This window comes from Humulus lupulus, chromosome 7 (genome assembly GCF_963169125.1).
Source record: "Humulus lupulus chromosome 7, drHumLupu1.1, whole genome shotgun sequence".
NCBI lineage: Eukaryota > Viridiplantae > Streptophyta > Magnoliopsida > Rosales > Cannabaceae > Humulus > Humulus lupulus.
The window spans coordinates 7,515,084-7,527,985 of NC_084799.1; the positions used below are offsets into that span (position 1 = coordinate 7,515,084).

At 35.1% G+C, this 12,902-nt stretch overlaps 4 protein-coding genes across 5 annotated transcripts; 2 read left to right on the top strand and 2 right to left on the bottom strand.

Moving 5' to 3' along the window:
* The first annotated feature begins 401 nt into the window (after positions 1 to 401).
* On the top strand, positions 402 to 3,330 carry LOC133790544 (receptor-like protein CLAVATA2). Its single transcript, XM_062228206.1, has one exon. It carries the CDS (start codon positions 851 to 853, stop codon positions 3,044 to 3,046), a length of 2,196 nt encoding a protein of 731 aa, XP_062084190.1. The 5' UTR covers positions 402 to 850; the 3' UTR covers positions 3,047 to 3,330.
* On the bottom strand, positions 3,307 to 6,582 carry LOC133790545 (protein TRIGALACTOSYLDIACYLGLYCEROL 3, chloroplastic). The gene is made up of 10 exons (XM_062228207.1): positions 6,101 to 6,582; positions 5,648 to 5,779; positions 5,431 to 5,526; positions 5,211 to 5,288; positions 5,052 to 5,113; positions 4,860 to 4,935; positions 4,579 to 4,686; positions 4,108 to 4,283; positions 3,928 to 4,012; positions 3,307 to 3,776 (listed from the first exon to the last, which is right to left on the bottom strand). Exons 1-10 carry the CDS (start codon positions 6,290 to 6,292, stop codon positions 3,738 to 3,740), a joined length of 1,044 nt encoding a protein of 347 aa, XP_062084191.1. The 5' UTR covers positions 6,293 to 6,582; the 3' UTR covers positions 3,307 to 3,737.
* A 128-nt stretch (positions 6,583 to 6,710) lies between these two features.
* LOC133790546 (uncharacterized) lies at positions 6,711 to 8,747 on the top strand. Its single transcript, XM_062228208.1, has 3 exons — positions 6,711 to 6,941; positions 8,135 to 8,239; positions 8,324 to 8,747. The coding sequence occupies exons 1-3, from the start codon at positions 6,897 to 6,899 to the stop codon at positions 8,420 to 8,422; spliced, it is 249 nt and encodes an 82-aa protein (XP_062084192.1). The 5' UTR covers positions 6,711 to 6,896; the 3' UTR covers positions 8,423 to 8,747.
* A 386-nt stretch (positions 8,748 to 9,133) lies between these two features.
* Positions 9,134 to 12,479, bottom strand: LOC133790547 (probable glycosyltransferase At5g20260). Of its 2 annotated transcripts, none has more exons than XM_062228210.1 (4): positions 12,165 to 12,479; positions 11,907 to 12,070; positions 10,654 to 11,014; positions 9,134 to 9,943 (listed from the first exon to the last, which is right to left on the bottom strand). In XM_062228210.1, the coding sequence occupies exons 1-4, from the start codon at positions 12,453 to 12,455 to the stop codon at positions 9,278 to 9,280; spliced, it is 1,482 nt and encodes a 493-aa protein (XP_062084194.1). In that variant the 5' UTR covers positions 12,456 to 12,479; the 3' UTR covers positions 9,134 to 9,277. The 2 variants fall into 2 exon arrangements, with proteins under 2 accessions (XP_062084194.1, XP_062084193.1); XM_062228209.1 differs by having other exon boundaries at positions 11,907 to 12,073; positions 12,165 to 12,477.
* Positions 12,480 to 12,902: the final 423 nt, after the last annotated feature.

A 12,902-nucleotide genomic window follows, 5' to 3' on the forward strand; every position in this document is an offset into this window, starting at 1 on the left:
GTGCGCAACTCTAACTAAAACTATATAAAAATAAAATATTACAAATATATGTGAAAAAACTCCTATAAAAATGTTAACAAAAAAATATGCCAAAAGAAACTTTAAAAAAAAGTACCATATTTTTTAAATTAAAAAAAAAATCAATATTTGGTGTAATTTCCTCTAAGGCGAGTTTCAATCATTGGGCTTTGGAGAGACTCGAACCCATGTTCGTGGCTCATGTTTCAAACGGAGCTGAAGTAAAAAAGGTTGGAGCCCAAAGTAAGGCCCAAAATTATCAGGCTTTCGTAGGCCCAAAATGAGCGTGGAACCACGCGCCGGAAAAAGAAAGTAGTAGCCCATCCATGGATTGATGAACACCAATGAGAATGAGAATGTATTCAAAATTCCATATACAATTCCATGACTCACTCTTTCTCTCTCTGGTCAGGCTGCTTAAATAAAAAAAGAAGAGAGAGAAAGGTTTAGATTCCTCCAAGCTCACTTTACTTTTTAACGAGCTTTAGAAATATCATATCATATCATGTAATTGATATTTATTGTTATTCTTTTTTACTCTATAACCTCAAAGAAAAAGAATTTATGTAGTTCTCTTCTCTCTCACTCTTGAGTAAAGGCACATTCCTTATCACTGTTCCAGCTAACCCTTTTCCTTTCTTCCTCATATGTAAGTCTTTCTTCCTCATATGTAAGTCTTTCTTTCTGTATATATCTACATATATATAATATTTATATATATATAGATGTGAATCCTTAACTTGTTGTTTGTCGTTTGGATGAAACTCACACTCGTCCAAGATTTTGCTTGAAGAAAGAAAGTTCAAGCTTTCATCCATTACATATTTTTCTAATGGGAAAGAAATGGGTTTTGGCTTATTGGACTTGTGAAGCTCTAAAATTGCATGTAGTACCACTTATGTTGGTGATTTTGCTGTCTTCTATCGTTTCTCAGTCTGTTGATATTGACTCAGATGAAAAGGCCTCACTTTTAATGTTTAAGTCAGGGATGGAAGATCCTGGTCGGAGTTTGTCTAGTTGGGTTGGGTCTAATTGTAGCAACTGGACTGGAATCACCTGTGAGAACCAGACTGGTCATGTGGTTTCAGTTAACTTGGTGAACATGAACTTGTCAGGCCAAATTCACACCAATTTCTGCAGACTTCCTTTCCTTGAACAGTTGGTTCTGTCTCAAAACAACTTTACATGCCCAATCCCCTTGTGTTTTGGTAATCTGCAGAGTCTCAAAAGTCTTAATCTTAGTCACAATCGGTTTCATGGTATACTGCCTGACACACTCATGAGGCTTAGCCAGCTAACAGAGCTTGATGTGAGTGGTAACAAGGATTTGGGAGGCATTATTCCTAGATGGGTTGGTAATTTCTCAACCAAGTTGGAAAAACTTGCACTGGATTTTAATTCTTTTGGAGGCGAAATTCCTGAAGAGCTGTTGCACTTGGAGTCTTTGAAGCATCTGGACTTTGGGAACAATAATTTATCTGGTAGTCTTCCTGATTTTCATCAGCCATTAGCTTTTCTCAACCTTGGCTCCAATCGGTTTTCGGGTACTTTGCCTTGTTTTTCAGCTTCAGCTCAGTCTCTCGGTGTCTTGAATGTAGCTAACAATGCACTTGTAGGGGGAATACCTTCGTGTATTGCTTCACTGACGAGTTTGACCCTTCTAAACCTTTCATTCAACCATTTGACTTATAAGATACCACCGAGACTTGAGTTTTCAGAGAAGCTTTTTGTATTGGACTTGAGCAACAATGATTTATCTGGTCCTCTTCCAAGCAAGATTGCAGTGACAACAGATAAATCAGGGCTTCTCCTTCTTGACTTGTCTCACAACCGCTTTTCGGGCGAAATACCTTTAAAGATAACAGAACTGAAAAGCTTACAGGCATTGTTTCTTTCACACAATCTTCTTGTTGGGGAGATTCCAGCTAGAATTGGAAATTTAACTTATCTCCAAGTGATTGATCTGTCACACAACTCCTTAACAGGTTCAATTCCACTGAACATTGTGGGTTGTTTTCAGCTTCTTGCATTGAAACTCAATGACAACAATCTTTCTGGTGAAATCCAACCTGAGCTTGACGCTTTGGACGGCTTGAAGATCTTGGACATTAGCAACAACAAGATTTCTGGTGAAATTCCATTAACTTTGGCAGGCTGTAAGTCGCTGGAGATTGTAGATTTCAGCTCAAACAATCTGTCTGGAGTTTTAAATGATGCCTTAACCAAATGGACAAGTCTCAGGTATCTCTCCCTAGCTCACAACAATTTCAATGGAAGTTTACCAAGTTGGTTGTTCACGTTCGAAGCAATCCAAATGATGGATTTGTCAGGCAACAAATTCTCTGGTTTCATACCAGATGGAAACTTCAACATTAGCTTAAACTTCAACAACAGAGGAGACATCAGCAAAATTCCAAAGGATCAAAGGATCACATGGCGTGATTTGGGCACCAAAGTTTCAATCTTTGTTTCTGGTAGCAGTGAACTAAGGTTCATTTATTTTCTGTCTTCAATGGTTGGAATTGACGTGTCTAGTAATATGCTACGCGGGGAAGTTCCAGCTGGTTTATTTGGACTGAAAGGTTTGGAATATCTGAATTTATCATACAATTTTCTCAACGGTCAAGTTCCAAGTTTGGAGAAGATGAAGAGCTTAAGAGCCTTGGACTTGTCACATAATTCTTTGTCGGGTCATATCCCAGGAAATATTTCCAGCCTTCAATATCTGACTCTTTTGAATCTGTCATACAACTCTTTTTCTGGTTTTGTTCCCAAGAAGCAAGGATATTGGAGGTTTCCTGGAGCATTTGCCGGAAACCCAGGCTTGTGTGTGGAGTCCTCTGGTGGAGGGTGTGACTCTGAAGGCCTCCCAGTGGTTCCGGGGAAGGCATTTGAGGACGACAAGGTCGACGGTCCGATCTCTTTATGGATTTTTGGTTTAAGCACTTTTCTTAGCTTCTACTTTGGGATTGTGACGCTCTTTTGCTCTGCTCGAGCAAGAAATTACATTCTCCAGACAAAGGTTTGAGAAACACAAGTTTTGCAGCATACATGTTTTTTTCTAGAAAAGTTTTCTTGCTATGATCAAATAGAATCTCCTAATGATGGACGAATTTTGTTCTTCCATGTTTATCAAAAGCTGTTTCTGATTGTGAAAATGCAGCTATAGATATGTTTGACATCAATGTCATGAACAAGTCTTTGTAATTATTAATGGAGTTGTACCCCTTTTGCTACATAGTTGTGTAGAACTCTTCACCTGTGTATTTCTCATCCTGAATGAATGAATGAAGAAAAAACTTTGGCCGTTTATTTGACCCTTTATCCTTATTTTCATGCAACTGTTTTTCATTGACAAGATTATCATATGTGAAAAGTTGTTGCGAAAATTCATACATTTAGAGCTACAGTTCAAAGAAAGAAAAGTTCATCTTAACTGTAACTAACAATATCAAATGGTAAAATAGATCTACCAGGCGTAAGAATACAACAAATTCTATGTATAATGTCGATTCAGCAGGCTCTTTCTGAATCGAGTTAGCACCCTAAAAATGTGGTTTTTCTCATCAAGCATCAAGAATTCGATAGCTTGAACTCGAATTTCTTGTTGAGCATGCAAAAAGGCTAGCTCCCTCCAACTTTATCATTTCTGATTTCAGTATTCAGGAATCGAAGTGGATGACTACTAACAACTTCACCACCGACTCAATTCGCCAGTGCTAGTATTTAATTGGGCCATCCAAGCTCCCGGATGCAAACTGAAAAGACCAAAAACTAAAGAACCTTAGAAGCCTGAAATCATCACAAGGCTTGACAAAATCTTGAGTTGAGAAAAGTTTTAACACCTAGAACAATGTTAGCAGCCATGTGATTTTAGGATAGTATTGGGTTGTTGTTATTCGTTATTACCTGTTGGACAATTGGATTTGTTGACGTTGTGAATTCATGAGTCATCCCTTCCCAAACAATCTTCCCCTCGTGAAGAAATACTAACCTATAATAATACAATGAACAAGCTGTTTATTTAAGCATACATGTAAAAGATATCAATATGGTGAACAAGAGAAATTGATGAAATTAAAGCATAACCTGTCAACAGCTCTTCCGATTGTACTATGTTGGTGAGTGACAACCACGTATGATGTAATATTTCCAGGCTTCCCAACTGCATCTTCACCTTTCATGTGGACGGATCGGATGAGATCTTCAACAACAGTAGATGCGATAGGATCAAGCCCAGCAGTAGGTTCATCGTATAGAAGAACCTGTTTTAAAGGATTTAAAAGAATGTCAGAAAACGCTAAATATTGAGGATTTAAGCTGCCTTGGCCAAATCAACATGTAAATATCAAGTAGATTGCAGGATATGTATGTGTAAGGAGCAACATGCACCGTTCATCAGTATTGGATCCTCTAAACAAAGCGTACAAGTACAAACAATAAAACCATAAAATATGAAGAAGTATCTTTCCTACACATACACAATGGGCATGTCTACACAAGCGTTTTCCAACAAGGTATCAACCATGTTGAAAAAAAAGGCTGATTCAGAAAACATACCTCTGGTTCTATAGCTTTCTTTGTAGTATCACAAATAATCGATCGTGCTAATGCAACTCGTTTTTTCATTCCACCAGACAATTCAGAAGGCATTCTTTCCTCAACATCCTGATAGGATATAGAGAACAAAAATCAAAGGTTAGTGCATGTGAGGAACAGAACCACAGGACACATTATATGGGTCAAAATCTAGTAAAAGCAACACATCAAGGTAATGGGGCTTTTGGAAATGTAACTTCTATCCTGACAGAATAATTAGACATTAATAGCTATAATATTACCTTTAATCCAACAGCAGCCAAGCTTTCCGTCACAAGCTTTGAAATTTGATCACCATGCATGCTTGAGTTCTCATACCTAGAAATTCAGCAAAACTCAAATCTATCACTTGTCTAAGGATTTCAATATAAAATACAAGGTCTAACTTAAAGAGATACTATAATATAAAACAAGGACAATGTAGGTTTTCTTACAGAAGGAAACCAACATTTTCACGAACGGTGAGAGAATCAAAAAGTGCCGCACTTTGGAAAACCTGTTAAATTATAGACAAAGGCATTATAAATTTTCACAATGTCAGAACTAAGGATACAAAGAACTATCCTGCTATATAAGTTCAAAACAACTTTTACCAATCCAATTCGTAACCCAGATATCTCTTCATCACTAATCAAACCAGCTCTCTTTCTGCCTCGAATGTAAACCTCCCCCTGCTCATTGGGTAGTAAGTAGAGTCAAGAAATGAGGTCCAGCAATGACATAATGTAATGTGTAAACTTCTAAAGCTCACTTAGGATAAAGATGATTTAATCAAGCAAGGAAACTCTAGGGAAGTCAGATCCATATAATTACCTTGTCTGGGGCTAGAAGTCCTGCAATAATCTTTAAAATCGTAGATTTCCCAGTACCAGATGGCCCAATTATCCCAACAGCTTCACCATGTCTAATCTATACAAGAGAAAAGGTGCATGCGTATAAGAAAATGTAATGCAACACTAAACAAAAAATCATCAGTCAGAAAATAAAATAGACATTGATTTAGTATGTTAACAGATGAAATTAGATTCACCTTGAAGTTCACACCTCTCAATATTTGCTTCTCTCCAAATGATTTATGTACGTCTTTACACTCAATTAGAACATCAGAATCATCATGATCAGGCTCCCGAACTCTGCTCAACTCACCTGACTTAAATGAATCCTAACCACAAAATCTTTGTCAGTCCAATAAGAACAGAACGCTTCAAATCAAAGTGCAATACAAATTATCAATGAATTGTCAATAGAGGTGTGCATTCATTTCATGTCATATGCAAAACGAATCATCCGAATATAAATCAAAGTTTCACAATTCACCTACATATATGGCTACCAATAAATGAATTCAATCAGTAGAAAAAAACTAGCTCGAACTAAAACATGTTTACAAAGGTGTTCAAACCAATCTAATGGAATTTCCATGAAAGAATAACGCTAAGAAAGAAAGCAAAAGCTGGAATAAAATAAGGGGAAAAGGATTTACATTGAATTTGGTAGCAAAGGACCCATCATTCCTCAAGTTCTGCGGAGGCGCCATGCAAGAACAAATGATCTTCTCCTGCACTTTCTTCTGCCTAGAACCGCTATGAAGCATTGTTCTTCCGAACCGAATAGACCGGAGAGAATCACCAGGTATAATCAGAGGAGATACCCCTGTGCTTGACAGAGAAACCATGCTTTTATTCAGAACAACTAAGCTTCTAGGTCACCAAAATTTCTCAACTTGAAACAGACCCAGATCGATTTATCGACCGAAAATCTCCTTACGAAGCAAAAGAGATTCTGGGGTCTCGTGAATTTTAAAGTAGAAGCCGAAACAAAACCGGGTTTCAGGTCTGTCACCCATACAAAACCCAATTCGCTACTTTATTGGTCTCTTTTCCGCTGATTCCTTTTAAGTTATGATTACTACTTAGTGGCTTCAACACTTAATCTTCAACCAAAGCTCTGGTCTTTGTTGAAGAACTTTTCCTTTTTTAACTATTTTCAATTGGCTATTAATTATTAGTCAAAAAAAAAAGTCGAATATTTATTTACTAGAAATAGGGATACGAAAAATCCGCCAGTTTCGGGTTGTATCCGAACCCGAATCTATACCTAAGAAAAGCCCAAACATAAAACGAAGTCCCTCCCTCTCGACCCGACTAGAAGCTACCACCGTCTTCCTCTGCTTCTGAACCCATCTGAATAGAGCTCCTCCGTCCCTGGTTGTTGTCGTTGTTTGTGCAGGGTGGTAGAGCTTGCATTTTATTCAATTGGATAGAATACAAGGAACAATAATGCATCCTCCATTGACGCTTCACAAGCATCCCATGTGTGCCGAAGTGAGTCCCTTTTTCATTGCCTTTTTCCCTTTCAATTTTGGGTTTATGTATTTGTTGTTTAGTCCTTGGAATACATAGCACCAGATCTTTGCATATTACTTTCATGCCATATATGTATATGTGCGTATTCATATTTATATTGATAAGAGGTATTAAGCAAAGGGGACGAAAAATTCCCAGAAAAACATCAACTAGAGTAACTCCCAAATCCTTAATAACTCAGTTAAAGCAAAATTCTTAAACATTTCAACCAAAGTGCTGTCCAAAATTTAACATTTTCCCAGACTTCCTCCTCTGAAGATATCAAGTTTTCAAAGAAATTATTTTTTTTCTCTTTTGCCTCATACAGCCCAACCAATGGTCAATGAAGCAGAGTTCCACAATAGTTCCCTCCTTCCTTCCACAGCTTTCTTAACTATAATAGCACTTAACTCTATTCTTGTTACCACCTATTAGGGTGTTCTTTAGCCATTTCTCCAATTGAAATTTCAAACAGCCCAAAATGCACCATCTTAAATCCTATAGCTCATAAAGGAAATGTCTTTTTTGGTCTGTGAATATGGTGCAGATGTGGTTGTCCAAGAACATTTAAGGTCCTCTAAAATTGTTGATGTATCAAAGGTGTGCCTGGGATCCTCAACTTCTTGTAATTCATTGGGAATAAATAAAATCTGATTAGGTGGAGGAAAAAACAAACAATATCTCTTGATTCATATTGTCATTGATGATGATCCTTGTTTATGCACCTGGGCACTCCACATATACGAATCATTTGCCACCAAGTAGAGATTTTGGGTTTTGTCTAGCAACTCCAGAATATTAAGACAGAGAAGTTTGTTAATATTATATTAAGACTTAATAATTATTATTGGATATTGAGGAATTACAGTTATTATTAATCAGATTTAAAAAAAAATTTGAGTAACTAGATTTATGTCTCTTGCTGCTACATCATACTGTTACAATTAAGAATAGGGCTTCAAACTATTTCCATGACCTTGTTTGTTTACTGTCTTTTGCTTGAAAAATAACTGATGAATGCAGCCATAATTCTTTCGATTTCTTATTCTTGAGACATTTTTTGGTAACTTACTTGGTTGGGAACTTGTTTAGGCCAAAGGCAGTAGAATTCATATGAGATAGCAGAAAAGGATAGATTTGACACTTCAACATTTATTTTCTACTTTGTGCAGATAATTGAGCAGTTCCAGCAGTGTCATTTGGATCATCCTTATGGTAAATTTTTTGGTGAATGTACAGATCTTAAGATAAAGCTTGATCGTTGCTTTCGGCAGGAGGTGAGTTTTCATTCCACTAGTATCTTTTTATTGTGATCAAATTTGATTGGTTTGTTGATGTAAGGATTTTTAAATTGCTCACAGAAAGCTCTAAAGAGGAAAGAAAACTTTGAACAAAGTAAGAAACTGAAAGAAAGGTTACATGCTTTCAGGAAAGAAAGTGCTGAGACAAACACTGAGTAGGGTAATTTTGTATGCTTAATGGTCAAGTCTTCGACGATAGCAGATGCCTTTATTTTCTTACCACACAAGAATTTAAAATAGACCGAAGATATGATTGCTTGCTGCTATGCTATCACATATTGGTGATAAGCTGGAAAGAGCAAATTAGATTGCTCTGCATATTTCTTTTCATGTATTAAAGAAAATGGAACCATGATTCATAAAAGTATCTTTGATTGAGTTACTGAACCAACTTGTATATCTTTGTTTGTTACTTTACAACTTTGAGAAATAGCTGGATGTCATTACAGATTCATTTATTTATATTGAAACAATTGTTTTGTCATTTTTTATTTTTACTATGAACTGTTTGAACAAAACACAAGTGAAGAGAAGAAAAGGGTTGGAGAAAATCTACATGGATATGTCAATGCAGCAGGAATTGCTGGTAATGAAATAGATTAAAATTTCTGGAAATAAATCATACTGTTTAAACTCATAGAAAAAGGATAGAAAGCGCAAACTGCGCGAGGATGAGATTAAAGAATGGTAATATAAGTTGGACTCCATTGGTGTTTTGCTTCTACATTTTGAAGTTTCCCAGATTGGCATGTGCTTGGGAAGATGATGTCGTGCCTTAAAAAGACTCTAGTTTTTAAGTAGCTTTGTTGATTATTGCAAAACAGATTATAAGTTGAAAAAGAATTCACAATAGAGTTTCTTCAAAATATCTTCTGCTTTGAAGACCATTTGCAAAAATTTGCATTATTCGGCTGTTCTGATTTATTGAATCTGAAGTGATCTCTATTATTTATAGAATACAAACAGATGCTCTATTGGGGTCAAAGTTAATCAATGTGTAAAAAGCCTAGTAAATCAATGTGGTAGCCTAATGTTAAGTCTCCTTAGCCAGAGCGAGTGAAGCACCATGTGAAATGCATCATACGGCTTAGCTGGTCTGTTGAGCTCGAAGTGCCTCTTCACTTGCAACACCTTCTTTTGTAACTTCAAGAACTTGGAATGAGGAATAGCTTTTAAGATCTTCTTAAGCTCAGGTATTCTCTTGGGTGAGATTTGAATGGAAAACTTGGTCCAATCAAGAACCTCACCAAATGGCAATGAATAATTATAAGACATGAGAACAGGAACACACCCTTCATACATGGCCTCCACAACTCTAGGACTAGCCACTTCAGACCCACTTGGGCACAAGCAGAACTTTGTCCTTCCCATTATTTCATTATAGTTTTGTCCCTTGGGAAGGTACTCATGAACTTGGATTTCATCATCTTTATCCTTCCAATGCTCAAACAAGTACTTTCTAATGTCTCCATGGGCACCGCCGGCGAAGAAGGCGAGGATTTGGCGGTTTTCAGGAGATTGGCCTAGAGGAGGTGGTCCAAGCTTGTGGTTCCTTGGCAAGTTGTATTCAGGCAATGAAACGTCTCTTATAGGCAGAAAACCTTCGGATACGTTAGCATTACATAGAACTCTCATAAAATTGTTGAAGTACTTTGGGTCGTCACGGATGATTTCTGGGGCCTACAAAACCAAGAACAATGTTATCTTAACTAGATAATTAAACTGAAAGCTTCATGCATGGTATTCAAATATGTATTGTGTGAAGTTTATGAATGAGTTATTATGTGGGAAAACTAAACACTAAAAGATGAAAGCTTAGAGAACAAGTACTTTTGTAATAATGTATTTTATGCTATCTAGTCTTATATTATGTAGTGAAGCTAAATTTGGGACAAAACTTAACATATTTTAGAACATTTGGACTAAGACTAACTGCAAGGAAGGCTATTCTAAAAGTAGCTTAACTGACCAACCACTATTTTTTAAATAAATCTCACCAATAAAAAAAATAGATAATTTTTTTTAAAAAAATAGCATAGCAACGTTGCCCAATAAAAGCAACGTTGCTTGTTTTATTCTAACAAATATTTACTTGATCCAACCACCTGACAAGTTCATTTCCTAGCAACGTTTATTGGAGTTGCTCTAATAAACTATATAGTCTTCAGTTAATCTACTTTCCACAAAAATTTGGACATAACTCATTCATATTAATTCCAACATCAAATATCAAAATGACACTTTACTCTATGATTAAAATTCAATTGGGACCCTAAGCATATCTTATCATTGTGAGTACTATAAAAGCTAAAAGTGAAATGTATTATTAAGGATATGCATAGTGAACTACCTACTAGTAAATGATCAACTATTATAATAACATGACATACCCAATCATGACAAGAGACCATAAAATGGTCAGCACCATGGCTTCGATTCCAATAAGGGTATCTTTGTGCCACAACGTTGATATAATCAGTGAAAACTCGGACCATTCGACCATGGAAGAGATGAGGTCTAGGCCGTTCATATAGAAAATCAGCCATCCTCTTCACACTTATGGGTACATAAAATGCATGGGCCTCATCAGGATGACGGGCCAAGAATGGGCTGAGCCCACTAGAATCCATCTCATCCATGAATTGGCCCTCAATCGAGTAGATGTTGACCATGGGCCCAATATGAAACAAGGGTATATCTCCTTCCTCATAGGCCCATATCTTGAATCTCTTCACCATCTCTATGTGACTCCTAAAATAAGCACACATGCTATATAAAATGTTAAAGAAATGTAATCATATTTTGGGGAAGGATCAAAGTCAAAAGCTTGGAGTATTGTGTAAGTAATGTAAACGTGTATAGAAACACTAAAAAACTAGCAAGTAAATGGTGTCAAAGAATGCTTTAAATGTAGGCACAGCATAACAATAATAATAATAATAATATGTCTCTGAATTTTGTGTACCTCCTTGCGAAATAATGCGAATAACCTAATAATAAATAATAGTGAGTAGTGACCCAAAAAAATACATAATTCTATGGAAGTGTTTGGTATGAGATTTTGGTTTGATTGGAATGGTAATGAGAATGTCAAATTTAACTCATATTTGATAAATTTATTTTTAATAGTTTGAGTTTGTTTTTTCCAAATATGTCATATTTTTTAGTTTGATTTGATAGTAATATTAACTCTTTAAATACTTTTCACAATTACTTAATTTAAACCCCATTTAACTCTAATACCACATACCCAAATCTCGTATCAAACAACCCACTGTTATAGTCATTTCTAACAAGAAAAATGTAATGAGAATATTAGTGGAAAAATGCAGCTGAAAAAGGATTGCTTTCTCCCAAAGAAAGGACTGGCTTGAGAATATTTTTTAATAAAGGAAACATCCTAAATTAAATTATTTATCAACCTTTTCAATAAAAAGAAAAGAACCCTCCAAGTATTCTAAGGTTTTCTTTTCTGGTTCTAATAACCAAATGGGCTACATATATGATGATATATTAATCCAATTGTCAATGTTATAATTTGTATGTATGCAATTCTAACAAATATATAACAACACACATGTAATTTGCATCTATAATATATATATATATATGTATATTTATATAAGAAGAAGAAAGACTCAACTGATGAAAGGCATAGGAATTTCTGTAAATATCTCCAGTGGGGATATAAATCTCATGCTTATCAGATGTACAATTCTTGGTGAGAATTGCTTTGCGTATAGCGGCTCTTGCTCTGGCCAACTCATCTTCAATTCTATCTACACTACTACTGTTACTGCTACTTCTCTTCTATTTGATCAATTCAAACAAAACATTAATAAATATAAATAAACTAATTTATGTATTATTTTAATTAGGAATATAATAATTAAACTCTTACTTTAGTATCCATATGATCAGGAGCCAAAGCTGGAGAAATGGGAAACTGATCGTCATATTCTTGGCGGTTAAGATCTCCTAAAACTGGCGGTGGAGCATCCGAAACGGTGTCGTTTTTCTCTGATACTACTGAGTTAGATGAAGAAGAAGAAGAAGAAGAAGAAGGATTATTAAGAGTAGTAAAATGGGTTTGTTGATTAAAGGGAGAAAAATAAATGAGAAGAAGAAAGAGACATAAAAAAGCTGATGAAGATAGTAAATATGGAGAACTGAACTTAAATGCAAAGGCCATATTTTTTTTTTGGTTATATTTTTGTGGCAGATAAGTAGATATTTAGGTAGCTAAGGATTTTGTCTTTATGTGAGTGAAAAAAGAATTATTATTTAAAATAATAATAATAACAAACAAATAGCGTTTTGGTTACTGTGTCTTGTAAAAGTTAATAATTAAACCTCTATTTTATTAAATGATAATTAAAATATAACAATGATCAGTTGGTTCCAAAAAAAAAAAAAAAATTATATGACAAAAATACCCTTAGTTTTATAGATTAGTGAATTTAATAATCTCAAATAAAATATTATTAAATTAAAAATTAATAAAAATATTGATATAAAAGTTTAATTTTTAAAAATATTATATCATTTTTTTATTAATTTTTAATCTAATAATGTTTTATTTGAGATTATTAAATTCACTAATTTATAAAATTAAGGGTATTTTAGTTATATTAAAAAT